General features: G+C 38.6%; 2 protein-coding genes across 2 annotated transcripts; one reads left to right on the forward strand and one right to left on the reverse strand.

Annotated features, from left to right (window-relative positions):
- The first annotated feature begins 1,553 nt into the window (after window positions 1-1,553).
- Window positions 1,554-17,407, forward strand: MYEF2 (myelin expression factor 2). The gene is made up of 16 exons (XM_088540341.1): window positions 1,554-1,750; window positions 5,566-5,795; window positions 7,022-7,074; window positions 8,382-8,389; window positions 8,509-8,602; window positions 9,507-9,698; window positions 10,386-10,539; window positions 10,989-11,038; window positions 11,149-11,212; window positions 11,362-11,463; window positions 11,654-11,704; window positions 11,815-11,883; window positions 12,185-12,283; window positions 14,114-14,313; window positions 14,420-14,471; window positions 16,857-17,407. Exons 1-16 carry the CDS (start codon window positions 1,611-1,613, stop codon window positions 17,018-17,020), a joined length of 1,722 nt encoding a protein of 573 aa, XP_088396467.1. The 5' UTR covers window positions 1,554-1,610; the 3' UTR covers window positions 17,021-17,407.
- Window positions 17,408-17,715: 308 nt separating this feature from the next.
- Window positions 17,716-25,608, reverse strand: SLC24A5 (solute carrier family 24 member 5). The gene is made up of 8 exons (XM_010219131.2): window positions 25,446-25,608; window positions 24,063-24,146; window positions 23,865-23,968; window positions 23,450-23,550; window positions 22,371-22,654; window positions 21,597-21,803; window positions 18,592-18,693; window positions 17,716-18,066 (listed from the first exon to the last, which is right to left on the reverse strand). The coding sequence occupies exons 1-8, from the start codon at window positions 25,510-25,512 to the stop codon at window positions 17,744-17,746; spliced, it is 1,272 nt and encodes a 423-aa protein (XP_010217433.1). The 5' UTR covers window positions 25,513-25,608; the 3' UTR covers window positions 17,716-17,743.
- Window positions 25,609-27,405: the final 1,797 nt, after the last annotated feature.

Raw genomic sequence — 27,405 nt, forward strand, 5'->3', positions numbered from 1 at the left:
TGTGAACAGAAACCATCACTCCTCTCACCTGATCTCTCTCTGTGCCTTTCTAACTTTCATCTGCAAATAAGGTTATTAGGATGTTTCACAGTATCTAGAATTTCCTCCAAAATCCAAGGCGTTTCCAACGCTTAGCGGGGCAGTCATGAAGACAGAGGAACAAAAATAAGTTAGTTCAAAAATCCATTTTTTCCCCAGATCAGTGATTCTTAACTGTCTCTTGCTAGAAGCAAATTTCAATAAAGGTGTGGGGCCTCTGTACTACTACTTTTCCTACCTTTCATTTATGGAGTTCTTAAAAGAAATTACTCATTTGGCACTGAGCAAGCCAAAGGAAGCTGAGAAGAACATGTCTCAGAATCTATTTGGTAAGTAAATGAACATCTTCCAGGAAAAGTAATAGGAAATCCAGCATGCTTAGTAGTAGTTGTATGGTAAGGTCTATGTAATTTTATATGTTTATAGAAGAATTACATCTGCTTGTATTTATTTTTGTTAATTTATATCTAGCAATAAAATAAATGCCCTTATAGAAGCTTCTAATGCCGTAATATAATTGTGGCACTTAAAATTTGCACTTAAATCTACCCACTAGGTTTATATGTTTATATTTATGTTTACGTATATACATGTGTATATTAAGATTAAGTCCAATAATGCTTTATGGCACTGCATAATTGTTATCAGTGTGGTGAAGTGAAGCAAAGCTTTCCAACTCATGGGTTGAGATAACATTATTCTGACAATCTTTTCAAGAGGGCAGGATGTGAGAGGATATACAGAAATGTCCTGTGGATTGAGATAATCTCTTCTTAAAGAGAAGAATAGATGTCTTGCTTGGTGGCCCAGCAAGAGGAATTCATTTGGACACTGAGGTTTGTTCTCATCACAGGCATCCCTGCAGGTCTCACCTCAGTGTGTCGGGAGGTGGCCAGGATGTTTCTGTGCTGTGGCTACTGAATTACCCCAGCAAGACAAATCCTTGCAGTGGGGGAAGACCTCAGGTACAGGCTGGTTTTTAAGCCAGCACTGGAAGTGTGGCACAGCATCCCTAATTGGATTACAAATACAGGTTGTTCCTATATTTGGCCTGCGAGCTGCCTCAGCACAGGCCAAGGGTGATTTGGTGATTTTGGGTCTATGATTTTCAGGCACCATCAATTCCACATGAATGTGGGCATTGCCTTAGTGTTGACAATACTGAAATGTCGGTGAAAAAGGGACTATGGAGCATCCTATAGGCAGAAGTACTTGTGTTCTGTTTGACTACACCTGAAGGAATGAGTAGACTGTAAACACGGGAAAAAACCCAAGACAAATTTTATTTTAAGAGGTCATGACTTCGATTCATCCAGCGTTTACATCATGCAGCTTGTGTAAGGAGTTACAGCGGGCTCGGGGCCCTTTGGGGCTGCGGCCGGGGCAGAGCCGCGCGCGGGGGGGCGGGCCCCGCAGCCCCCGGTGTCGCCATGGCAACCCGCGACCCGCGCCGCCCCTCCTCCGCCGCCGCAGCGCGTTCTCGCGAGACTCGGCGGGGCCGGCGCGCTGCGGCCGAGGCGCTCGGGGCCCCTTTGAAACGCAGCGGCGGCGGGGGCGGCCCCGGCCGCGAAATGGCGGAGAGCGACAAGGCCGAGGCTGCGGCCGCCGCGCGCGGCGCCCAGGAGGCCGCCGCCAGCCAGCAGCCGCCGCAGGACGAGGCAGCGGCGACGGCCAGCAAGAGCGGCGGGGGCAGCGCTAACGGCGTCAAAATGTGTGTGCGGGGCCGGGCCGGGGGGCGCGGGGGCCGCCTAGGCCGCAGCGGGGGCAGGCGCCGGCCGCCTCCTGCTCTTCCTTCTCCTCCTTTTCCTCCTCCTCCTCCTCCTCCTCCTCCTCCCCCGCGGCCCGGCTCCGCCCCTGCCGGGAGCGGGGCTCCCGGGGACGCCGCCGTCCGCTCCTTTGGGCCGGGGAGCTGGGGAGGCCGCGGTGCTCGGGCCGGGCGGGCGGCCGGGGCGGCAGGTGCTGCCTGGGGCTCCCGCTGCATCCATGGGGAGCAAGCGCTCTGGGTGCTTTCGGTTGGCCTGTTGACGTTTCCCCTTACTACTCTGCTGGTGTGGGTTGTAAAGCCTGAGAGTTAAAGTCAGTATTTGCATGGGAATGGGGAGGGAGCCCCGCAGCGACTTACTAGAAAGAGCACACATAAACTTTGTCTTTAGATAGTATAGCTGTCTTTTATGGAATTTATAAACCAAGCCCTGTGTCTGTGGAGCTTAGCATAAGGGAATTCAAAACATTATCTCAGAAGAATTTCATGTGTGGCCTCCTCGGGCTTTTGTTGTTCTTGGTGTCAGGCTGCCAAGGTTGGTTCTTCTCTGCCTGAGCTAGGTTTTGGCCTCATGTTGCTGGAATTCAGCTTTTCTTGTTATCTCGTACAAATCTTGGAGGGAAGGTTTGTTTTGTAGCAGACTCACTGTGGCAGTACAGCAAGGCTGCTGAGATTGGTGATGTTTTGACACGTTACAAGCTGCTGAAGTCTGATACTGTTGTGTTAAAAATATATACAGGATAAAATTCTATATAAAGCTGTAGGAATAAAGGCGTATTCTATGCCTTTACTTGACTCCCTATAAGAATCACGTTATAAATCTTAGATTATTACAAGACAGCATTTTTTTTTCTGGTTTTAGCCCACAGATTCCAGCTACACAAATTATAGTTTGTATTTTCACAGGACGATCATTACCCTTTCACATCTTGAAGGGATATAATAGTTCACTGTCTTTTAGGTTGTTACTGTTAAAACAATTTATTTCTTTATATCCTTACCCCGCCATTAATTCTCTTTGTTTTTTTCCCCTCCAAAACCAAATACAAGCAAAAGAAAAAAATCCCATCCATCCTGCATGATAGAAGTCACAACTTTAAGTTTGAAAATAAGGAAAATAAGTTTTTGATGGCAGGATTTCACATCTTATTCTTTCATTACAGTTGCCATTCCTCCCCAAAACACACACGCAAAGCATTAAGCTGTCGGTGTGGAGGTAAAAATTACTGCCTAGTTTTTGTAACCAGGTTTGTTTAACACTTGGCTAGGAATCTTTGTCTCAACTTGAATTTCCCTTGATTTGTTGTATTGAGCAACAGAGCTGTTCAGCATGACAAAGCTAAACTGGGGTATGTGCTTTAGAATCACACACATGGCTGTGAAATTTCTTTAATTCGCTGTTCACTGGTCTTAGGGTCAATAGGGCTACTTGTGAGCAGAGGAATAGACATTTTTACTAAAAATAAGGACATATTGTTTTCGGAGTGATTGATCTTGTGATTAGTACTTTGGGGGCTTCTCCTTTTGTATTTGTGTTATGGAAGGTTTGCCTTTGATTTCCAGAGGTCTTTTGGAAGTTTGAAGCTGTTACTCTTCAAAAGGTGGAGCCCCATATTTGGAAACCTGTGCATTACATGGAGCACCTAGGTGCCATTTCATAATCCTTTAAGCAGGAGGGAGCTTAGAAGGCTGATTGGGATCTGTGGATTTAATCTTAAAATTTAGGGAAGAACTCAGATTTTACTTGGGGTGGAAGATTTACGTACACAGATGGAACTGGATTTGGAGGAACTGATCTGACTGGAAAACTGATATTCTGCCCTTTCTACTCCCTGCTGTCCCCCAGGATTTTTGCAGCTGCCTGATTCCCCCGCTGTTTCACTTCCTTACACAGCCACCCAAGAACTGTCCTGCCACAATACACAGGAGGGTGCGAGGAGGGATATTGTAGAGGGAGCTTAAGGGGTGATTGAATGTATTGTTAATTTTGAATGTTTTAAATTTGACAATATTTAGCACAGAGCAATGTCCACACATAGCTCAGCAGACAGTCTTATCTTCATCCAATTGTAAACATACAGAACACAAAGTTCATGTCATATGAATGCTTTATAACTGGGGAAGTGATCATGGAAAAAAAATGATGTGTTTGACATTGCTCCTCCCTAAAAATGTCTGTTTCTGAGCACATAACCAGTCTAGCTGCATGGAAGGTGCACATGTTCTGAGTGCAAGAATGTCACTTACTACTTTGTTAATAACTTTGCAAAGAGAGCTGGAAATGCTCATTTCAGTAAATTAAAATAAATTATGTAACTGGATACTGAAGATGCAAAACCCAAATATGTTTGGCTTATTTTTACACCTGGGTACATCCTGAAGTGTCAGAACCAGATAAGAAGTTTAGGTTTGTTTGGCCCTCTAAAATGTGAGAAAAGTTGTAAAGAATAACGTAATTCAACAAAGAGGGCTTATGATCAGTCCTTTTGACAGTCCTGTCAGACACTTGAGTAATTGTTCTAACTCAAGTGGCTAACCCTGACTTTTTGAAATGACAGTTTGTATAAAAGTCCTTTTAAAGTTTCCCTTTATGCTGCAGTAACATTTGAATGAGATATTTATACATCTAAGAGGCATATGTTTAGTACATCACACTTTATGAGTTTATAATTGGAGCCTTTCAGTTCAGTGGTTCAGCTCCCTTGAAAGTAAAAGTCGGGCATGTTGATCCTCTGTTAGCTTCCTAGATCACCTCTTGATAGCAACCCTTTCAAGAGTGCTGAAGAGATTTGGCTTCTCTTTCTGGTGTTTCACCTAATACTGTTCAAAGAATATAGTTTCATCAAAGTTGAGAAATGGACTCTTTTAAAATTTTTCTTGCATTTTTAATCTAAAAATAAAGACATTTTGAAAGAAAAACTGTTGCTCTTCATATTTTTTTTTTTGGAAAGAGTAGAGGCCAGATTATGTTTTGTTGTTTTTAATGGATAATACTTGATTACTTAATTAGATGGATGCAGATAATGGATGTGCAGAGTAATAGACGGATAGCGTGTCGTACTACACCTATTTTCTGTGCGTTTGTCTTATTTTCAAATTATAGCTTTGTTAACTAATAAAAATAAATGTGTGTTTGTGCTTCTTAATTGAATTTTAATTTCTGTCTAAAAGCAGTCTGGAACAAGTTATGAACAAAAATGATTGATGTGGTAAACAAAAAGTAATTTGCCTATTAGAGTTATTTTTTACATATTATTATGTTGAATGAAATGTATCAAGCTCTTTCATGAATTACAGCTGAAACAGTCTAACTTCCATGGTGAATATTGTGCAACTTAACCGAATTGATGTGAAAGATATTGAAGCACCAAAGTGTGGGTGCCCTGGGTTATTCTCCAGCTATGTCAGTTGCTTTTAAATGTTTATAGTAGTTTCATAATATTGTCTTGCTGAATCTTGAAAGGCTCAATGGCAATGGAATGTAACTGAAGCAGTAAGATACAATTTTTGCAATTACAGTACAGCAGATCTCATATCATACATTTTTGTTCTATGTTTTGAAACATAGAGCACCATATTTTGAAATAGTACTTTTTAAAAAAACTTTGAAAAGCTAGATTTGTCTTTATGTGATTTCTGTTAGCATAGGAAGTATAGAGCCTAGTGTTATATTCTAATTATCAATCCGAAACTAATATTTTCGGTGTTCTCTGTGTCCATGTTTTCTTGTGTGTGTGTTTTTTTTTTTTTTTTTTTATATACAGTGATAATGATGAGACGGCAAAAGAAGAGAAAGCACCTGTGAAAGAGAAGCATGTTCCAAAACCGAAGGCAATCCCTTCTCTTGGAAACAAGAATAGATTCCATCCATATTCAAAGGAGAAAAATGCAGGCACTGGAGAGAAGAAAACTACCAATCGTAATAGAGTTTTCATTAGCAACATCCCATATGACATGAAATGGCAAGCGATTAAAGATCTTATGAGAGAGAAAGGTAACTTACTCTTGATAATGCCCCTCATTGTAGCAAGGGGAAGAGCTTATATACAATATATAGTCCTTTGAGCCACACAGATTTGTTATTTATTTCTTTATTTATTTCTTCATTTATTTATTTATTTGGGCTTTTACTTGGTATATCTATCTTCCTTCCCCCACTTTCATCCAAGACAATTGCATTGCAGGATAGGATGGGTAAACCAAGCGTTCATGATCTTCTGCCATTCTGGTGTGACAGTAGAGAGTATATGCATGACTTCTTAAAAGGATTGTGTTTCGTCTAGTTGTAGTCTTTGTAGATTTTTTTTTAAGGGCTGTTACATTTAAGCAGCACATATAGTGTATTAACATACAAAAGATAAAGGATGTCTTTTAAAAGTTGTTTTGTATTTCTTTGGTGGAATCTGGCTGTGGAATTAACTTTTGTCTGCATTGTCACTACTGCCATGACTGTTTGTCTGGAGATTTATATTAAAAGCTTGTTTCTATCGTTGCAGTTTTCATAGAGTAATCTTAATACCCCAAACTCTTTATTTTTAAGTTTGGGAAAAATAATCCTAATGTATGAAATCTATAAAAAGTTAGTCCTGTATTTTTCTTGAAAATATTGGTTCTTCAAAAGTAATGCAAAGCACATTTGGATTCTAGGCTGTGAAAATGCAAAAAAACTCCTTTTGTCACTGCTGGTGTATCTGTTGTAAGGTGACATGACTATTTGATTGGTTTATTTACTGAAACTTCCTACTTTAGAAAGTGAGTGGCTTGCTGTGAAATATTTGATGTGTAAATTTGGTTATTATTGAAGGCAAACTTATGATTGAAGACACTCAGGTAGAAAGTCACCTTAAAACAGGTGTTGTGAGTAGGATGATAAATGTAACACTTTTCAGTGAACGTTGCTGTTTCATTTGTTAGGTTAAGGGACTATGTGTTTTTCTGAATTTGTTCACCAACTATATCATACTGGCCAAAACATGATCTGTAGTATGAATTAGGTTAAATATAGTTGCTTGGGTTTAGCTTTGAGAATGTGGCTGCTGAAGATTTCTGAAAATTAGCTAAATTATATAGCCATTGACAGGAGGTGTGTTGGTCTGGTTTTGATTGTTGGTGAATAATAGGTGCTTCTCTGTAGAGTTGTGCACAGGGGCACAGTAAAGAAAGATACTGGTGTTTAAATGCATTGTCTCTTGGTATTTTCCCTTTGTATGTCTTATGTAGTTGGTGAGGTTACATACGTGGAGCTGTTTAAGGATGCTGAAGGCAAATCAAGGGTAAGTGCCGTGGGCAACAATCTGCTAGAGGTTTAAAAGTTCCTCAGCAGTTTTATTTTTGTATAATACCTGTACCACTATTGGAAGTAAGTTTCATTTTTACATCGATTTTCATTATGATAGCCCTGAGAATTCTGTATTAGAAATAGTCTTGACACTTCTATGCAACTCAAACTAGCTGGCTCTAAAGGACAGTGTTTTGTAAATGTTAACAAATGGCATTTACATAATTCTTTTTAGCCAACATGTTTGTTTTGTTACCAATCTATTTCATATAAAGGACATTTAATTAATCACTGATTAGATTTAAGTTTTGTTAGTGTTGTGCTCTTGAGGCCAATAAGTATAAACATATTAGTTAAGAATATACTGTTTGAAGTGCCTGATTTGACAGTTTGTAAAGGTTGATACTCTGAACACTGGATTAATGTATTGCTTTTTTAAAAAACTAAATGGATGGAGATGGTTGGTAGCCAACGGAGTGCCAGCAATGAGGCACTGCGAGTGGAGATTGGTTAAAGCTCCTTTGTCTTCTTTAAAATAGTCAAAAGTTTGGCCGACAGCAGCTTGAACCTGCCGTGAGAACATGAGAAATGCAGGTTTGAGTCCTAACTGAAGTTGTAACAATTGTTGTAAATGACTTTCTTCAATGCTTGTTAAAACTAAAACATGCTTTCAGCTTTGCTTTGCTTAGAGCAAGCCTAAACTCTCCGCTTTTGTTAGAAGGATTTTGGTGCAGTCAATAAGGTTATTTTCTTACTAAGTCATCTGTCAAATATGCTAGCAATACTGAAGAGGTATGCAGACTCCTTGTTCATTATACTCGTGTATTTGATGTATGTGGATTTGAATTTTGTAGTTAGATGTTAGCTTTTAATGACACAATGAGTGTCCTGATCAGGACATTGGTTATGTTCTGGGTTCTTTTTTTTTTCTTTTTTTCCTTTCTTTTCCCCCGCCTCTTTTTTTTTTTTTTTTCTCCTCCTCCCTTTCCCTTCTCCAGTTGTCCTTACATGGATCTGTGTGGCACTTTTCTGTTGTCCAATTCTGGTTTGGCTCAAAGAGAATAAAATATAATGTATTCTCTTGCATTTCAATGCTTTATATGTTAAAGGAATAGGAGAAATTGACCTTGCCTACATGTAAAGAATACATATTATTTCTGAGGCTGAAAATAACTTGATGAATGGTTACTTAACAGTGAACTGGGATCTTTAACTGGAATGTTAAATAGTCTATGTGTTGACTGACTTTTTTTTTTTTTTTCCTCTCTCTTCACATGTGATGACAAATCATTATGGATATAGGGTTGTGGGTAAGTTTCTTCTTTTTTTTTTTTCTGTGTGTGTAGAGACACATTATTATCCAAATAATATGTTAATTTTAATGTTTTAAACTTTGTTTTAATACTCTAAATATTTTGTTCTCTCTAAGTGTGGTTGAATTCAAAGATGAAGATTTTGTTAAGAAAGCATTAGAAGCTATGAACAAATACGATCTTAGTGGAAGACCCCTGAATATTAAACAGGTATGAATATTGCTGCTACTTTTAACTTAAAATAGTGACATCATTCTAAGTACTGGAATGATATTATAGTTTTGTTGAGTGTCTTATTTGTGTAATTTCCAGTTTACTTATTTTTGTGATTTTTTTAATGGGCTAAAATGCCTGCTGGCTTGCAGAAAATCTTGCTACTGTGTCACGTGAACTGAGGAAAAAAATTATGTCCTAAAGTGAAAATAATCAAATGCTGTCTTTCTTTAAAATACTTTTGTCTTTAATTTTGTATTCTTTCCTGAGAGTTGTCTAATCCTGTTATGTTCAGATTAATTACTTGTTTCCAAATATTGCTTTGGGAAGAACAAACTTAGTGTAAGACTTCTAAATATTATTAAAAAAAAAAAAAAAAGGAGGGGGTGGGGGGGAGGTGGGCAAGAGGGAGTGTTGGGAATAGGATACTTGAGCGGATTGGGAAGTGAAATTAATGGCAACATTTTTATTGTAGTGTTGTTGCATATAATGGTGTCTAATGCAGTTCTTTATGTCCACTTACAATTATAATAATGCTATTAACACATCAAAGAAAAGTAACTAAATTAATTCAGTTCTTGGAAGAAGGTACTAGACTGACAGTCCTTTAGATTGAAATCTTTTCTACTTGTCCATAGGCTAGGTACAGCATGTGAAGTGGCAGTGCACGCTTCCTCTACAAGTGCTTTGCCAATATGCCTCAACCCTCATCTGAAAGGACCCACCTCTAGAGGTGAGGGAATTAGGTCTCCATGCTAATACAATTCTTGATCCCTCTCACATGGACAAGGATGCTAGTTGATAATTTTGATGGGTTTATGTAGAATTTAAATAGTAACTTTTCTTGTTACTAGTCCTGGTGTCGGTGACTAAGCTAGCTTTATTTTTGCACATTTTGCAGGACCCTGAAGGTGAACATGCTCGTAGGGCATTACAGCGTGCAGGAGGACAGTTTCCAGGAGGCCGTGGACCTGATATGACACCTGGATTAATGAATTTACCACCTTCTATTCTCAATAATCCAAACATTCCTCCTGAGGTTATCAGTAACTTGCAAGCAGGCAGGCTTGGGTCCACTATTTTTGTTGCTAATGTAAGTTTAACTATCAATTTTAAAATTAGTATTTGATCTTTCTGAAATGTATTCCATTCCTGCAAAATTCAGATTTCAAAGGAAATGAGAAATGTTCATAATTAGTGTATTTGGCTAAAAAGTGGGATGTATAGCCGGATTTTGGACGTGAAAGATATGTTAAACTCTCAAAGTTGACATACACTTTTAATTATTACATAAAATACTTATTCTGATCAAGTGATGATTGCACATCTTTTCACCATGTATTTACAATGGTATTTCTGTGCTATATTTTTAAAAAATTCAATATACCTGCCATATTATTTTGCTAATTACTTTGGATTAACTTAGTCATAGTCTATCTTAAATCTGTGCATAGAAAGAGTGGATGAAATGAACATCCCCGCTAAATATATCTAAAGGGGGACACAGAGGCTATAGCTGTTCTTGAAACTGGGAAGATGGGTTCTTTTTAGTATGTTAATTTGAAAAGTGAAATAGATATGCAGAGTATAAATCGTTTTTAACTTAAAGTTTTTGTTAGACTTGGTTATAGTATGTATATATTAGAAAATAGTAGCAATTCATGAATATTAAGCGTTTGAGAACCTGAAGAAAACCTATTACAATAGAGAAAATCTCTTCCAAACTTAATGACAGAATAGAAATGTGCACTGAAATTGCTTGTGTATTTTTATATGTAAGCTTGACTTCAAAGTCGGCTGGAAGAAACTGAAGGAGGTTTTCAGCATTGCTGGAACTGTTAAACGTGCAGACATCAAAGAAGACAAAGATGGCAAGAGTCGTGGAATGGGAACAGTTACATTTGAACAAGCAATTGAAGCTGTTCAAGCAATATGTATCCTTGGTTTAGAAAAATAGCTGGTCATATTATGGATTAATCTTTGGTTACTGGCTCATAACATAGTTTTGCAGATGATGCTTATTTGCATTGCAGCTAGGGGGTGGGGTATAGAGTATAATACTCAGATTTTTTATTAGTTACTGAATTTACTGCCAAAGTTTAAAAAAGTGTTTCTGATAGTGTTGAACAAGCTTAAAATTAAAACATGACATGTATGAAATCCATTTTTATGTTCCTCTAGTACCTTATATAGCTTCTTCTACCACAACATTAAGTCATTGTTAAGAACAAGCTTGTAAAGTGGATTTTTGATTTGTCATTTTGCAGATTAGATAAGAAAAGACAAGGCTGCTAATAATGGTGGGGAAAAATGATTTGTTACAATGATTTCTCAAAAAAGAATTGCCTTTTGTAGTTAAATTCCTTGACTTGCATTTCTTTAGCTATGTTCAATGGACAGTTCTTGTTTGATAGACCCATGCATGTAAAAATGGTAAGTTGTTTACTTTTCTTCTTATCTTATATATCTCTGTTAAACATTGAAAGGATTTTAGCATAATATCCTTGCCTTTTTTTTTTTTTTTTTTTTTTTTTTTAAATCAGGATGACAAATCAGTTCCTCATGAAGATTTCCGTGTTGCAGACAGCAAAGCTTCTCACTTACCTCGTAAGCACAGACTCATCTCTTTTGGGAGAGCTATTCCCTCCCAGCCCCCCTTTCACTTTAGAAATAGAGTCTTGGAATTTTGGTACTGCTTTGTGCTTACTTATATAGATAGTTGTGTGGTCTGATGATACTTACTTTGATTTTTTAAGGTGGTCTTGGTGGCATTGGTATGGGACTTGGACCAGGTGGACAGCCCGTCAGTGCGACACAATTGAGCATGGGTGGTGGAATGGGCAGTATAGGTCCAGGAGGTAAATCTGTGCTCCTAGTTTCCAAGTTACAGAACTTTGATTGTCGTTTCCGTGCCTAGAGGAATTATATACTACTATCAAAACAAGCCTTGTGTACTGTGCCCTTGAAATGTTAACTATTTCTGCATTTATTAAAATCGAGTAGGAACTTAACTGTCTTTTAAATGGTTTTTGTCTTTGTGTTTTAAAGGTATGGGAATGGAGGGCCCAGGATTTGGTGGAATGAATAGAATAGGAGGCGGTATGTGCCGTGAAGTTCTTTTGCATTAAGGTGGTTTGTCTGGTTTTTGGTGGTTTTTTTTGTTTTGCTTTTATCTGTTGCATAGAAAACACTTTTGTCTTATTATACAGGACTTGCTGGCTTTCGTGGAATGGAAGGAATGGCTAATATGAGAGGACTTGGAGTTGGCCGAATGGGAGGTAGGTGAATATTGTTCCCATTTACTTCTTACTGCTAATCTGTGAGCCTTTTTGAAGCCCGTTCCCTTATAGAGATGTGGATAATGTAGGTGACTTCAGAGGAAATGTGAGCAGTGGCATGAGCGGCGGCAGAGCAGCTGACATGAGAGGCATGGCAGCTGATTCGGAAGTGAAATGCTTCTGACTTGTACTTTAAACTTGTTTCTCTTTCAATAAGCAGCTGAAAAAGAAAAGTCCCTTATGAACAGTGGTTTTGATACAGAGATCAGAATATTTCCATTTTGTGCTTTGTTCCCTACAGAAATGTTCCATGGTGGAATCGGAGGAAATATAGACAGAGATTTTGTGCGTAGTGAGATGGCATTGAACCGTGGTTTCGGCAATTCTTTTGGAAGGATGAGTATGACAACTATTAAGTTTCCTGTGGCAAATCACAACATAATGTTAGAAGAGCTTTACTAGTGGACAAACCAAGAAAATGCCTGATTTTATTTGGTCTTCTTTCCCTCTCCTTTACCATTGTTACTCTTAGGGAGTAATCTAAGTGTTCTTTGTAGCCATCTCTGAGGATGAAGATAGGTGTTAAAGTATGGGTTGGTTTGTTTATTTTTCCCTCTGTAAAATATAAGTAATGCTGTGATTTGAAAAGAATTATTTAGCTCCATACACTTACCAGATTTTATGTAGTTTGGCTATTAAAACATACTTTTATGAATCCTGAATCTTGCCAACCTTGCAACTTGTGGGAGCCTGCTTTTGCAAAGGCATGCTAGAAAAGTTATTCTTACTGCAGAACAGGTGGTATTGGATAGGAATGGTAAATTCTGCAGCCCTCCTTGTTTCGCAGATGCTTACTTCTTTCAGCTTTTTCTCATGCAGCTTAGAACAGGATTTACTGTTGGCTTCTGAAGTTGGGTGAACTTTGCTTGGTTTATGCATGCTGTGTTGTTTGTTCACTCAGCTTCATGTTGCTACTTTTGGGTACCTTCAAATGAGACACTCTTTGAATAGAGCATGAGGCCTGGAAGTGCCCAGGCACAGAACAGTCTTCTTGCAGCTTGTTATTGTACTTTGACCAGGATAAATGCACTAGAGCTATAGAGGAAGGTGTTTTGTGGTGGTATTTTTTTTTTCTGTTCCCAGTCCCTACTCCTTTAATTTCTCACTCCAAAGGCAGAGAACTGTGATTAGAACATAAGGTTTATGTGCTTTAGAAAGAGGTAAACATTTAAAATAGTAATTAGCGTGTATCATAGCAAAGAGTAACTCTTGTATGCTTCTTTTGAAGCACCTGTAACTGTGTAGAAGTAGTAAAATTGCTAGATTAGTTAGTATTAGTGTCTTGGAATTATGTCTTTTGTTTGACTTAGCGATGAGAAGTTATTGACATATCCAATCAGAGCTTGAATTTCTGATTATCACTCAGTTTAGTTATGTGCAGAGTTCTGATACTGAGTTCATTATTATGACCAATGTCTCAGTCCTTCAAGCCAGAGCAGCTGAAAAAATAAGGTTATCTTGAGAGTCATATTGCTTAAACCATATTGCTTAAAGAGGGTCCTTCATGGTGAACTTGATAGTTTTGCTTTGCATTAAAAGATCCCTAGGTTTATAAATAAAGATTAATGGGTTATTTGAATTAGTAGTCTTGTTTTTTATATATTAATACGCATTAGTATATTTTATTACATATATCATAGGCAAGTGTGTACTCTTCACAGCATTTACAGTAACATCTTTTCAGAGTATACTTTTTTCAGAAAAACTGTGGTGTTAAGTGTGGGCCTAGCTACCTCGGTAAAGCTTAATGTTTTGCTTCCTGCATTTGCAGTGGTTGCATTAGCAACCATATAGTTGTTATCTATATTTTTGCTTCCACAGTTATTAGTCTGTTTTTGGCGTGATGTATTAGTTTTTTTTATTAATGAAACTGGACAACCTTTCAATCTCTTTTTTTTACATGTGCTGTTCAACATCTACTATGATAGATGGGATGACTAAAGCTTGATGCAGTTTGTTTTTTATTTTTATTTTAAACTGATACTTTGTGTCTTCTAACACACTTAAAATATTAGCCATGTTTCTGTATGAATCACTGCATGTACTGTTAGGCTTTGTATTGCATCAGTTTCATTAAGATTTTTTCTCCTGAAAAAAATAATTATTATTTTTTCCAGTGTACTTACGCATTTAAAAGAAAAATATGTTTCTCTTTTCTTTCTGTGTGTAGGTGGTGGAATGGGTGGTATGCCTGGCAGAATGGGAATGGGGATGGATCGGCTGGGTTCTGGTTTTGATCGAATGGGACCGGCTCTGGGTGGAGGCCTGGACAGGAACATCGATATGGACCGAGGATTTGTGGCTGGCCCGATGGGAGGCGCCATGAGAGAGCGATTAGGCTCTAAAGGCAACCAGATATTTGTCAGAAATGTAAGCAGTTGGATACATAGAAAGCATAGCTTATTTTGTGTGCATGTTTGATTTCATGCTTTTTCTATGTAATATTTAATGTTATTAATACCCGTTTTTGTTCTAGCTTCCTTTTGACTTGACTTGGCAGAAGCTAAAGGAGAAATTCAGTCAATGTGGTATGTATGTGAGTCTCATCTCTGCTAAACACTGACTTTATGGCCTGTATGATGCATATTAGACAAGCACAGTAGGATGAGATTGTTGCCTTAACCTAAATAAGAGTTTGCCAGCCTAATCTTTCTTGCTTTCAGGAAAGTTATAGAAATACTTTTTAGCCATGTCTTAGACATGATTCTGCAGTATGAAACCAAGATACAACTTGGCCCATTATGGCTTTCAGTGCTCTGATGTTACGCACTTTAAACCATTCCATTAATAAAATCTCCCTTTGAGGTGTTTTTTTGTTTGTTTATTTTTTTGAAGCAGGGGTTATGTATTTTTTTTTGCTGATACATAGTCTATAACAATGTGTTTATTTTAAAATAAATGTCTGCAGGGGTGTGGGCCTCATCCAGGTTATACCTCTCACACAGAAATGGTATTGCAGAGTATCAGAGTACCACTGAGGCAGAGTTAGTAATTCTGCCAAAGTGGCAAATATATTTTTAAGAAGGTTAGATCCAGATTAGCATATTTGCAGGCTCTAATGCTTCCCTTTTCCTCAAAAAAATCAAGTGCCTTTTTGTATAAGATACAGAATTTCTTGAATATCTAGTAATTTTCTAATTTAGAAAACTTGTCTTTCTACAGAAATGAATGACAAGTGAAGCTTGGGTGTAGAAATACATGTCTTTTCAGAGCTCACTTTAAGAATGGAAAGTTCTAACAGGCTTACAGGACAGTTGTGCTTATTTTGGAGTGACAGGAAGGAGAAAAAAATTGAAATAAAGTACTGATATCTAGTAGTGAAGACAGTCTTTACACAGCGATTTGCTAATTTGTTACCAGCTAGAACTTGCAGTCAAAACTATGCTGACTTTCAGGTGTTGAGGCGTTTTGTAGGATTTGAAGCTTTTGTTGCTGAATTACAGCCAAATCTAGTGCTCCATCTTTTCAGAGTGAATTTTTTTTTTACTGCCTTCAGGACTATACTACTGTTAATGTAATTCCTGGGAGTTGCAGATCTTAGTCTCATGCTAAGGATTCCACTCAACTAAAGCATTACATAAAAGTCTGGCCCATAACTCATGCTCAGCCTTTAACCACATGAGGTTATCTAATCTTGATTAACAAGCTCATCCACGCAATCAGCAAGACCTTCTTAATTGTTGATTTTGCTGCAGAAGTCTTCTTGTGTTATTTTGTATGTTCTTTCCCTGCTCTCCACCTTCTCCCTTAACATGGATAGATACGCAAAATTAAAAACCTTATGCCGAGCTATTAAACAGTTCTTAGCCATTTTTAGTAAAGCAGTATTTAAAACACATTCCTAAGGAAGTTCAACTTCTTTTGCAAGTACAGTTGTAATATAAAGTGATTTATGTTGAATATCTGAACTTTTTTTTTTAAGTTACAGATACTCTGCTAACACCATGTTTTTCATAATATACTTACATTTATACTCAAGTTATTGTTTTCTAGAAGTGGCTTTTGAGAGAATTCAGATTTTTTTGTAATTATTTCTTCAGCAACTAACATGCAGTAATTATTTTTAAGAGTGATAAGCACAAATATAAGTTAACAGCTTGGTTTCGTGGCAGTATTGTAAGGGACTATAAAGAGTACGTCTCCATGTTTGCAGTTTCTTTCAGTGAAAGGCCAGTCTTATGTTATATGTCTTAAAAATAAAAAAGTATATCTAAAAAGTATGTATTTTAAGGAGACTTGCTTGTTCTAACTAGCATTTTTGGGGCTTGAGGGTGGTGTGCTCCAAAGTATCCTAATCAAAAATTCATCAGCTCTAAGCACCAAATCTTTTCTGTGGAATGAAAGGGTTGGTATTCTGTGGTATAAAAATGTTGCCTCATGAGCAAATAATCTTCCTCTATGAGAGAACAGACACAGTAACTGCCCTTTGCATGGTATTTCTTCGCCCCTCTTAAGTGGTAACTTTACTATTTTTCAGTCTCTAATCTTGGTATGCAACTTCTTGGCAAAATTACTTGATTGCTGTGATTCCTTGGTATATTCCTGTAGTGAATGTGGTGGAATAGATTGAACCAGAATTCAGTTTATGGATCTTAATAGTCACATTTTGGCAGGGTGGCTGAATGAAACACACAACTTATCCAAGTAGGAAAGGTTATTTTCAAAGTTAAGGTCAAATACAGCCATACTTGGCCTTACTAGAAAAGAAGGCTTGAAACAGGGGGCCTTCGTTTAAACTTTTTGCTGCTCTTTTGATCCATGACATCTTTTCTGAATGGTCATTTGTCTGAAAGTACTGATTTTATGTCTTCATAGGTTATATTTTAAAAATCTTTAAAAATATTTTAACTAGTTCTTTTAGTTGTTCGTTCACAGAAGACTTAAAATAACTGCTGTTTAACTTATTTACTCAGGTCATGTAATGTTTGCAGAAATAAAAATGGAGAATGGAAAATCAAAAGGTTGTGGAACAGTCAGATTTGACTCACCAGAATCTGCTGAAAAAGCCTGTAGGATAATGAACGGCATAAAAATCAGTGGCAGAGAAATTGATGTACGCTTGGATCGCAATGCGTAACTTAAACCTGTATGTTCAGGAACATTCCTATGTCTGTTTAGCCTCTCTATCCTAGTAAGTCATTTTTAGTAACACTGTATGCTTACAAAAGTTGTAAAAATGAACTTTTAAATCCCACCAGCCTTTAACAGTATAGTGTTTAATATACTGTGATACTTGTTAACTGAATCTTAAAATGTTTGGTTTTTAAAGACAATTTGCCTGATTTTTTTGTTTTTGTTTTTGTTTTTTTAGAGGCACTGAGCTACCTGCAGGTCCCATTAGACAGTGGGAGCTTTGGCAGCTCAGCACCTTTGGAAAATTAGGCCAAGTGTCTCTAGTCATTCAGTTTAAATGAATGGTTATACTGTTTTTAATAAGATAAGCCATTTTCTCTGTTAGTCTCAAGATTGCATAGTGGGACTTGTTTAGCGTTTTCTGATTTTCCCCAGCTTGTATCAACATTGTAAGGTAAAACTAGATGCCTTTTTTTTTTGAGAATTTTGGTTTTATATGTGTGTTGCAGTCATAGCATAATTCTTGACTATAAAAGAAAGGGCTCCAAATAGGCTGTGATGTTTTTGCTCTACTTTAGTTCTACTTAATATTACTTTAATGCCATCAGTCAGTTCTGTAAATAAGATTTAGAGCCCAGTGGGAGAGTGGATTTTTTTTTGACTAAATGAAGAAACTGATCTTTCTCTATTGCTTTTATTTTTTGTTCAGTATAATCGTTTATTAAAACTAGTTACCACAGACCCTTGTAGGATTGTTCCCTATGATGCCAAGTTCATACAAAATTGATACTACAGTAAATACTAAATACAGTACAAGACAGATTGCTCCCAATTTTTTATCTATTTTCCAGCCATTCAGGTGAACTGCCAGAAAAATAAAAACAACAGAACAGATGAGAGAAATGGCTGTGTATGTCAAACCACTGCTGTTCACTTCTATGGGTCCTGATGTATTTATGAATGCAGTTTTTATAAACCACGGTATTCCCAAGCACAGCATGTCAAATACATTGGATCCTACAATGTTAGACATAGCCATATCTCCATTTCCTGCAAAACAAAACAAAATACATGAGCCTATTTAATTGTATCATATGAATTGCCAAACTGTTTTTGAGGAACAGATTGTCAGCCCTTAATTTCTCACAGAGCACCCTGTTCACACTTCTAATTTAAAGAACTATAAACATCATTATACAGAGTGTGGTTTCAGGTATCACAGGCATAAGAAGAATTGTGTCCCTCGATCACCAGCATCTGCACAGCTGCACTTAAAATAAGCTAGTCAGGCAATTATAAAATCCATTCATGTTTAAAATACCATGACCTACAGCTGCATTTTGTATTAAGATTGTAACACTTGATCAGCAGCAAATCAAACTAATCTGGAACACCTGCCTGAAATACTCTAGAGCTTTTAAACCGCTGAGACACAGCTACTTCAGGTAAGCTACTTTAATTCAGTATTAGTAAACTTAAGCTCTAGAAGCGGTAACAACAATTTGAAGTTGTTCCACTTCCATAGTTCCTCTTAAACATATTCAGTAGAATGGGCCTGAACACCAAAATCATTACCTTTCTGAGCCACCAGCACGCTTGCAACTGTATCTGGTACACTTGTTCCTGCAGCTAGTAGTGTGAGGCCCATTATCGACTCTGGAACTCCCAGGGTTTCACCTGCAGTTGATAAATGATGATAGAAAATGCCAGTATACTTAAGTTTCACCCAAATAAATTGCTTTGGGCTTTTGTCTGCTGGCGAAAGGATTAGTAACCATATGCTAATTCCAAAAGGAATCTGCCAGCTAACTTATAGTTTGGTCAGTTTATATGTAGTCAAGTTAAAGTGGTTAAAATAAATATCACCCTGTCCTTGTTCTTCAGTTGAATAAAAGGAAAGAGGAAAAAATACACAGTATAATCACCATCTTATTTCATAAGATGTTTGTTTGGTTGGGTTTTTTTAAGCCTTCAATACATCTCTAGTGCTCAAGAGAATGCCAGTTAGGAAATGGTCTTTCAGATACAGTAAAGACTTAAGTCTTACCCCCCACCCACCCCACTCTTTAAAGCATATAATTTTTTATATTTTGGGGCATCTCACTGTTAGTGTTTCAAAGTCCCATGAAGCAGTATCTCTTAAAATTACCTGCCCTTTAAAGGAGGAGGGAAAAAAGCACATGAATTTTGTTAGGGAGGAAGGTAGTTGAGATCATTACTACAAAATTCCTCAACTTACATGGCTTTAACTTTTCAATTAAATTAAAAAGCTGAAGTTTTTCAGTTTCTTGTTGGATTCAGAAGAATCAAATATTTATTAAATAACTCATAAGTGTTAATAATTCATCAATTTCCTTTAAATATTGGTTTGAGAAAAGTTTTGAATTATTACTAAAACAGCTGATCATTTTTTCTTTCCCACTGTATGCTTAGCCCTTCATGTTCTGAAAGTGTATTATTTTCTCACTTGAAACAGGGATTCAGTTCATCTTCGAAGCAGCTGTTTGTTTTTCTAATGTAGCACACATGAGGATTGATTATGCTGAAGTGTTTGATATCTCTGTTGAAACTATTAATAATAATAGGTTGTTCTAAATTTCTGGTGACTAAAAAGTAAAGGCTTTTTTTGGTGAAATCTGGATTCTTACTCAAAGCAATTAGACAATAAAAATAGGCAGCAGTGCACCACAGGCTGGGCGAGCAGTGATTGCTTAGTACACATTGGCTTAGCCTAGGTAGGTCTGAACCTGCTTTCTGTTCAAAGAGGCTGAATATGATCCCATGTAGAATTTGTAGTGGAACTTACTCTTCCATTACTCCTAACATAAGAAATTTATAGGTTGAGGGACCAAAATGATCAACTTTTAAAACATCTAGGCTGGAAAATAATGGTTCATACCAAGTGAACGAAGTTGAAATATGAATTAATTAGCTATATGAATCAAACATTAGTTTATAGCCCTTCTGAAGGTAATAAGATAGAACCTAAACTCAGGTGAACCTGCTTTCTTTTTTCATTAGATTCATCTAATTGTAGAGCTTTTTTTCCCTAGCAATTGGCCATAAAGACAAAATGGTCTTGTTTTTCTAACCCTTACTTAATTTTGTGTATTTGTAGCAATATCTTGCTATAGTAATCAAAACTTCTTTGCAGGCAACAAAAAGTTGGTGTACTAAATTAGATTCATTCTTGAACACCAAAATTTAGTCCCCAGCTATGGTACCTTTATGAGACTCTGATAGGCAGTTTATGCAACTATAGCACCTTTTTGAATTATCTTTCATGGAAAAAAAATGGATTTGAGAATATATATATATATAGATATATATGTAAGTTTTAAGAGTTTTAATGTGTAAATAGAACATATTTGATCTCAACGTAGTGGGACAAAGACCCAAATGCTGCTTGTGATGACTTTTCAAAGTGGACTAACACTAATACACTATTTGAAACTCCAGTGTACCAGTTTTCATATGAATTAGTGCTTTGTCTAGTAGCACAGCAATAACTTGAATTAAATCATGGGAATTCTATTTTAAAGCATTCAGACAATAACTACTGCTCTTTAGATACAAGTGAAGAATTATTTAACCAGGGAGTGAACCTGGTGGGTGTTACATCCAGCAATCTATTATTAATTTGTTAAAGGTCTGTTGAATGTGAGAGTCTTTTTCTGCACTTAATAAGGAGTTATTCATTGAACTTACTTGAAAACAAGTTTAAGATGCTGAACCAGCAGAATACTTGAGTATTAGTAAGCTATAACATGGAAATGGCAGGTTTTGTACAGTTTTGTGTTCTTGTTTGGAGATTTCTGGATTTTGTTTGTTCTTAAAATTAAAAACCTGATTTTTCACAAGCTGGCTGGAGAAAGTGAAACAAGACAGAAGAAAAAAAAACCTGAGGTATTGAAAGTTTTTTGTTTGTTTGTTTTTATGCAAGTTTGCACCCTTTCTCTCACTGGTAGGAAGACTTAATGTAAAGCTTTTACTGCTTCACATGCAATGCAGATTTGTAAGAGGTAAGCACATGCACAAAAAGAATGGTTAGTAATATGTGACAGTAGTCTAAAACAGAATGGTACAGAAATATGGGGATTTTTGGCAATTATTTTAATACCAAGTTTATCATTTAATTGTCCAAGAAAATCTACAGGTCTAGAAATAATGGATCTTTTATGAATACTTGAACTGTTAATGCCAGTCTTGGTAGATTGTGTTTGTCAAGCTGAAGCTTGACAAGTTTAACATTATATATCTAACTGTTTCACTTCATGAAGCAGTTTAATGAAGCTGACTGTCTGTTTAAATGTAGGCTATTTTTTGGAGTTATGTGAACACATTCTAATTCATGTGATGGTAAACAGTCTGAAGCAGCAGGTTTTCGTTAGAGGGAAGAACTAACCAGTCTGAAACATTAGTTTTGTGGGTTTGGGGTTTTTTTGCACAGTGAAATAAACACCACTAAGCTCTGACCGTCAACTGTGGGAAATAAATTGCTTCGTAGGGAGAAAACTTGCCCTTTTTCAGCAATTCTTGATTGGGTGATTCTGCATAGCAGCAATAGTTTGGGTTCCTACCTGCTATTGTTATCATCCATACGAGAACGTAAGTCATTGCAGAAATCCATGCTGCTGAAAATAAAAATGTCACTATGAACCAGTTCCTCCAAAACTGTCTTCTGCAATCTGGTATAGTCAAATAGAGTAGTGTAATAATAGGAAGTGATAACACCCACAAAATTCTCTTCATGTCTGCTTCAGGCATGGCAAAGACGCTTGGATGATCTGCTGAAGAAAAAGTAACTTGTTTTAAAATGTAGCGTTAAGTTTAAAATGTTAGCATATAATCATACAACATGGCTCTATTTGTAAGAATACTGGAAAAAAGGTAAAAAAAAAAAAAAAATTCTTCCTCAAGTTCTAACTGTAGCCCTATTAGTGCCTACATCCTACTGGACTAGACTCTGAAATCAAACTTTGTTCTTACTAGGCGAACCAAACTAGATTAAAAATGAATGTTTCCCTATAGGTTTACACAAAATGCTCATCACAAATAACTATAACCTACTGTGTGTTTTTTTTTTTTTTTCTTTTTTAAGAAAGCTAAGTGAAGAGGAAAGTGATGGTCAGTAGCCTCATCATAACTATTTCTTATCTGTACTGCATATTTTGAGCTGTGAACCTGCCATTGTTGTAACAGTATCCAGTAGCAGGTAACAGTAGCAGTTACTACTGAAGTCACTCATCCTTTATTAAGAAGATCTTAAAACTCGCTCTTTATTAACATTGATTTAGACAGGCATGCAGAGTGCCTGCATAAGGCACAGAGACAGCTGTAATAATAACTGATACCTTTAGAGATTTCATCAAGCCCATGCAAGCTTGTGGAGAGTTGTGAGTAGTCCAGCTCATCTTGAAAAATTCCACTATCTTTTCTTGATTGTGGACGAATTAGAGGTCCGCTCTCTTCCCTCCATCCGACTAGTGGCTGCTGCTCACTACTCTCTTCCATGGCTTTGGCAAAACATGTACAGCAGGGACTAAACTTCTTCATGATATACTGATTGACTTTAATATCAAAACACAGTACCAGAATATAACATCCATATATAAATAGTAAGGAAGCACTTTCATACCTAGGATAAGAAAGGAATTTTACATGATGTGTAAGTAATAGAGAATTAGAAAGAAAAAAAAAATCAAAGTGGCTGTCTTAAGAAGAAAGAACTGATTTGTTTGGGTAGCAATAGGAGAATATACAAAAGCATTTGTACTTGCATGGGCAGTGTCATGAAAGTTCATGAGTGTCTCTCTATTTCAGCAGTTTGATTAATTCCTCTACCCTGTTGAGTCTTTTTTTTTTTTTCTTTGTGTATTGCATAGCTGCATGTTTTCAAGGGGAATTTACTGACTGAATTCATATTTTCAAAAATCTTCATGTGATGGTTAAAGGGAGGGACAGTATGTGATATTTTGAGTCAAACTTCAGAGATCTGGTACTGGACCTTAGTGACTTGCTAAGACAACAGGAATTTCAGTGTTGACTGAAGGGAGTCAACATCAGCAGCTCATGATCTGCTCCTGGCACACAAACATTTCTTGTAACAGTGATGCTATTGAAAGAGAGGCTTGAAATGAGTAAATGAAGATGACTAAATGCTATGGCAAAAGTTATGGTATGAATTGTGAAGTCTAGAGAGAGAAACGTATGCAGATCAGATTTTATAAATATGCAGAGCTTGAATGTTTCTGTAATAACTTTCACAAATGCTGTGACTTCCACATTTTTTAAAGCCAGCAAGATGTTTATTTCTGTTAGTGAATGGCAGTTCAGGCTACTTTAAGTTTGGTGGTGTTTGTGTTTGATTGTTTTTAAACACTGTCTCACTAACTTCCAGTCAACATGAACTCCGCACTACTTATGCTCTTACCAGTAAATTCTGTTGTCCGATATCATCGCGAGGACCGCCACTACACTCACTGTATACGCCAGGCAGTCTCTAAACAGTGGCCAACAGGATAGCCTCGAAACCTGCAGAACACATGCATTTACTTCTTTTAGAAAGAACTTGTCTGTAATACTTTCACCAAGTGCTGTAGATGCTGCATCAATATGTTGTTTCTATATTATGTAAAAACTTAAGATTCTTAGTAATGACTTAACTATGCTATTTAACAAGTTAGTGTTTTTAAAATCTTTCATAGCAAGTTAAATTGATTACATGCTGGTTTTGCTACTAAATAATAAACTTGACAGTTGTCATAGTAAGTCTCTCTTGGCTTTTGTCAGTAAACCAGGATGATTGTTTAGCTCTGAGGAGCATAACTATGAAAAATGGTACATACCACACTAGAAAATAGCCCACAAGCTGCACAAATACCCAGGAGATTATAGACTGCTGATCCAAGGATGGTGCTAACACCAATATCTCCCTTTGTCACAAAGACTCCTGTAAGGAAAGTCACTCTTTATGATCATGTTCCAGTTTGGCATGCAAGGAAAAGAATTTTAGATTCTGAGGAGTCAACACATGCATCTCTTACCCAGAAAAGCAGTGACAAGCTCTGGAGCAGAGCTTCCAGCAGCCATAAAAGTTGCTCCAGCGACATCTTGAGAGAGGCCAAGGCCTGAGGGTAGAGTAAGAGAATTGCTAAAAATACACATGTATTTCAGTAGTCTGCAGCCATTATTTATTTCAGTCTAGGGTAGGGTGGATGCTACTAAATTGTAATAGGAATTAGCTTTGCTTGTTTCTGTACCTTTTGCATGTATTTATTAGAAATTAGTAAAATAATATAACAGGCTTATTATTAGCAGATAGGTTTGGGCTGACTTATTTCTAACTTTATTGCAACTAACTTTATTGCAAAAGTTAGAAAGAACAGAACAAAAGTTAGTTGGAAAACTTTATTTCTAACTTTATTGCAAAAAACAGTTTAATAAAGAACTATGGATAATACAGAAGATTTGGGCAGGCTTTTAAGATAGGTGTACTTTTATTTAGGCTTTAATTCTACTTCATATGGATGAGAGTTGTAGGGAGATTCCTTGGATGGTATGATGGTATGGTTGGGTGCTGCCTGTTCCATGTCAAGTTTATTCATCTCAGGCAAATCCCTGCTGCTCTGTCTTCACATACCAGACATACCAGAGTGAGGGTCACACTAGTGCTGCTCGGATCGTACACTCAAATACTCACTTCTTACAGTGTAAGAACCTGGGTCTTGCTTGAAATGAGGTTTTTTGTTCTGAAGCTGACTGCTTTTGAAATGTAACTATCACTCTTTGGATCAAGTTCACACAAGAGCAGAATGGCTAACTGTAGAAAACCAGTCTGAAAAATGCTTGTTTATTCATCAATAACAAGATGTATCAGCTCCACAGCAATATTTAAGCTCACATCTCCTACAAATGTTCCCATTCTGCAGAATGTTTTTTTTAATGTTCAAGGATGTGTTCCCCAATCTTGGTTTGACAGCTACTAAAACCATCTTTTTTTTCTTAATCACTGATATTATAATTATGTTATATAGTCTGCTGAAGCTGGTGCACAGGTTGATTAGACTTCACTAAGTTTACTGTACTTGGAGTAATTTCTACTTGTGCCATACCTTCACTGTGTAAGCAGCAGTGTGTGCTGAAGCCTGTTCGCTCCTATTTCCTACAGCAACCAGCAAGATTTTTTTCCCCTTCTTTAACACAGAAAAAGTTTTGGTTCCTTAGTTTTTTATAAGGCGGAGGCTTTATTAGTAACTTAGACATAATATTGCTAGCCCCGTTCTATTGGCAACTTAGTTAATACCGAGTAAGTTTAAAGGTTTGCACGGGTCAGGTAAGCGCCTTCCCCGCGCTCCGAGTTTGTTTTAAAGGCGCGGACACGTCGCGCGGGTGCGGAGGCTGCAGCGCGCGGGGCCGCGGGCACTCACACTCGCTGATGATCTCCAGCGACGGCAGGAAATAGTCGTCGCACACGATGGACACCGCCAGAAACATGTAGAGGATAATGAGGAAGTAGATCACGATCCCGCCGTCCTTCCTCTCCTGCGGCGTGAAGAAGCCTTCGGGAAACTCCGAGGACGAGGAGGGGACGCAGCTCGTCCCGTTATCTGAGCGCGGAGCGAGCGGGTCAGCAGCCGCCCGCGCCCTGGCGGCGGCTTCGGCCGCTCTGTTTTAGAGGGGGCGCTGCCCGCACCGGGGCAGAGGGGGAGACCCCGGCACGGAGGGAGGGATGGAGGGAGGAAGGGTCGGAGGGGGCCGCGTTCCTAGGACCCCCCGCCGTGCCCCCTACCTGCGTCTGCGCCGAGGCGCTGGGCGCGCGGCGGGGGCAGCGAGGCCGCCAGCAGCAGCAGCAGCGCCCAGCGCCGCCCGCCCGCGCCCGCCCGCATCGCGCGGCCGCGGCAGCTCCGCGCGGCCCCGGCCCCTGTGCGCGGCCGCGGCGCGGGCTTAGGGGCCGCCGGGTCATGTGGGGGCCGCGCCCGGCCCTCCCCCTGCCCGCGAGGCCTCGGCGGGGGCGGCGGCGCCGCCGGCCGCGTGGGCTCCCGCCCCCGTCCCGCGTGGGGCCCGCGGGGCGGCCTCCCCTCACCCGCCCGGCGCGCGGGGCCGCAGCAGGCCCTGGCACCGCGCGGGCGCTGAGGGGGCAGCCGTGCTCCCCGCCCCGCCACACCGAGCCTGGATCTGCCTGCCCCAACACGCCCCTTTATTGCCCAGAACGGGTTCTGCTGCCTTCCCGTGCCCGCTCAGGGTGAGCTGCCCAGCGAGGGCACCGTGGCCACCCAGGTGAGCGGACCGCGTGCTGCGGTGCCCTTCCCACACGCAGCTGTGCGCGCGATTGCGGATTAAACACTGAAATGCCTGCACATTCTGAGGCACCTCCGCAGCCCCCTCCACCAGCACCCTATGGGAGAGGAGCAGAGTGAGGCTTCCAGGAATTCCTTACAAACTTATCCCCAAGAACGTTTTCAGCGCTCTTATGCCAAGTGACGTTCTGAAGCGCCGATGTTGCTGCTAATCCTCGGTTAGGTGCAAGGCTAATGCTCACATTTCGTGGGAAATGAGCTCAAGCTGGAAACATTAGTTTGCTTCATTGCATCTGATCCTCTAAACTCCTCATTCCCTGAATCCACGTTGCCTAAAGCATGACTGACGTTGTAGTATACAAGAGACAGGATAGGGTGAAAAGTGGATGAATATTTTTCTTCTGCAATAAAATGGATTGAATTGATAAAATATTGTGTGCCCGCTACTAGAAGATGAACACCATCCCTGACCCCAAAATATTCTGGAACAACAAACTGCAGCAATTGCTATTGCTATTTCTGATTCTCCTGTGACTGAGAATGCTTTTTACTGTAAGGGTCAGGATTTTGGGGGTGACCTCTAACTTTCAGAGAACAAGCTCACTGTGCTTGCTGAAAGCAGAGCCAAAAAAAAAAAAAAAAGGCCAGAAAAAGGCAAGCTGTAGCTGCTGTTTCTTCTCCTGCTTTAGAGGAGGAAATAAATCATTTTGCTCCTGAAAGATTTAAGGATTTTCTTCTGAATCCCATTTTCCAAAAGCAACAGGAGTTTGCAGAGCGCTGGCTGGATTGCTGGGGTCTCTTTCCCTTACGAAGGCCACCAGAAAGGTAAGCAGCCTCCTTGCCATTGCTGGAATTTCTTCTGCAAAGCTTAAGGTTATCATTTGTCCACACTTAAAAAGTCTGCACAGGTTTCTGCTATCTGCTGTTTCATTTCAATTCAGACTTTTTTTTTTGATGTCTCGCTTGTCTTTCACCGTTTAAATTACGTACGAGCTGGTTCTGATGAGAATGAGTTCCCTGGAGTAGCACAGAGCTTGCTCTGTAGTTAGGAAACTTAGTCATGTGGCTTTAGGATTTGGAGGTTTTACTC

Source organism: Tinamus guttatus, unplaced genomic scaffold (assembly GCF_059628265.1).
Source record: "Tinamus guttatus ecotype Peru unplaced genomic scaffold, ASM5962826v1 Tinamus_guttatus_pri_ptg000004l, whole genome shotgun sequence".
Lineage (NCBI taxonomy): Eukaryota > Metazoa > Chordata > Aves > Tinamiformes > Tinamidae > Tinamus > Tinamus guttatus.

Excerpts from the sequence above, each read along its gene's own strand:
- MYEF2 (XM_088540341.1), top strand. The coding sequence starts at position 1,611 with ATGGCGGAGAGCGACAAGGCCGAGGCTGCGGCCGCCGCGCGCGGCGCC. Across the intron at positions 1,751-5,565 it reads AGCGCTAACGGCGTCAAAAT|TGATAATGATGAGACGGCAA; the intron begins GTGTGTGCGGGG and ends TTTTATATACAG. Across the intron at positions 5,796-7,021 it reads AGATCTTATGAGAGAGAAAG|TTGGTGAGGTTACATACGTG; the intron begins GTAACTTACTCT and ends TGTCTTATGTAG.
- SLC24A5 (XM_010219131.2), bottom strand. The coding sequence starts at position 25,512 with ATGTTTCTGGCGGTGTCCATCGTGTGCGACGACTATTTCCTGCCGTCG. Across the intron at positions 23,551-23,864 it reads GTGGGCTATTTTCTAGTGTG|GTTTCGAGGCTATCCTGTTG; the intron begins GTATGTACCATT and ends TGTGTTCTGCAG. Across the intron at positions 21,804-22,370 it reads GCTTGATGAAATCTCTAAAG|ATCATCCAAGCGTCTTTGCC; the intron begins GTATCAGTTATT and ends TTTCTTCAGCAG.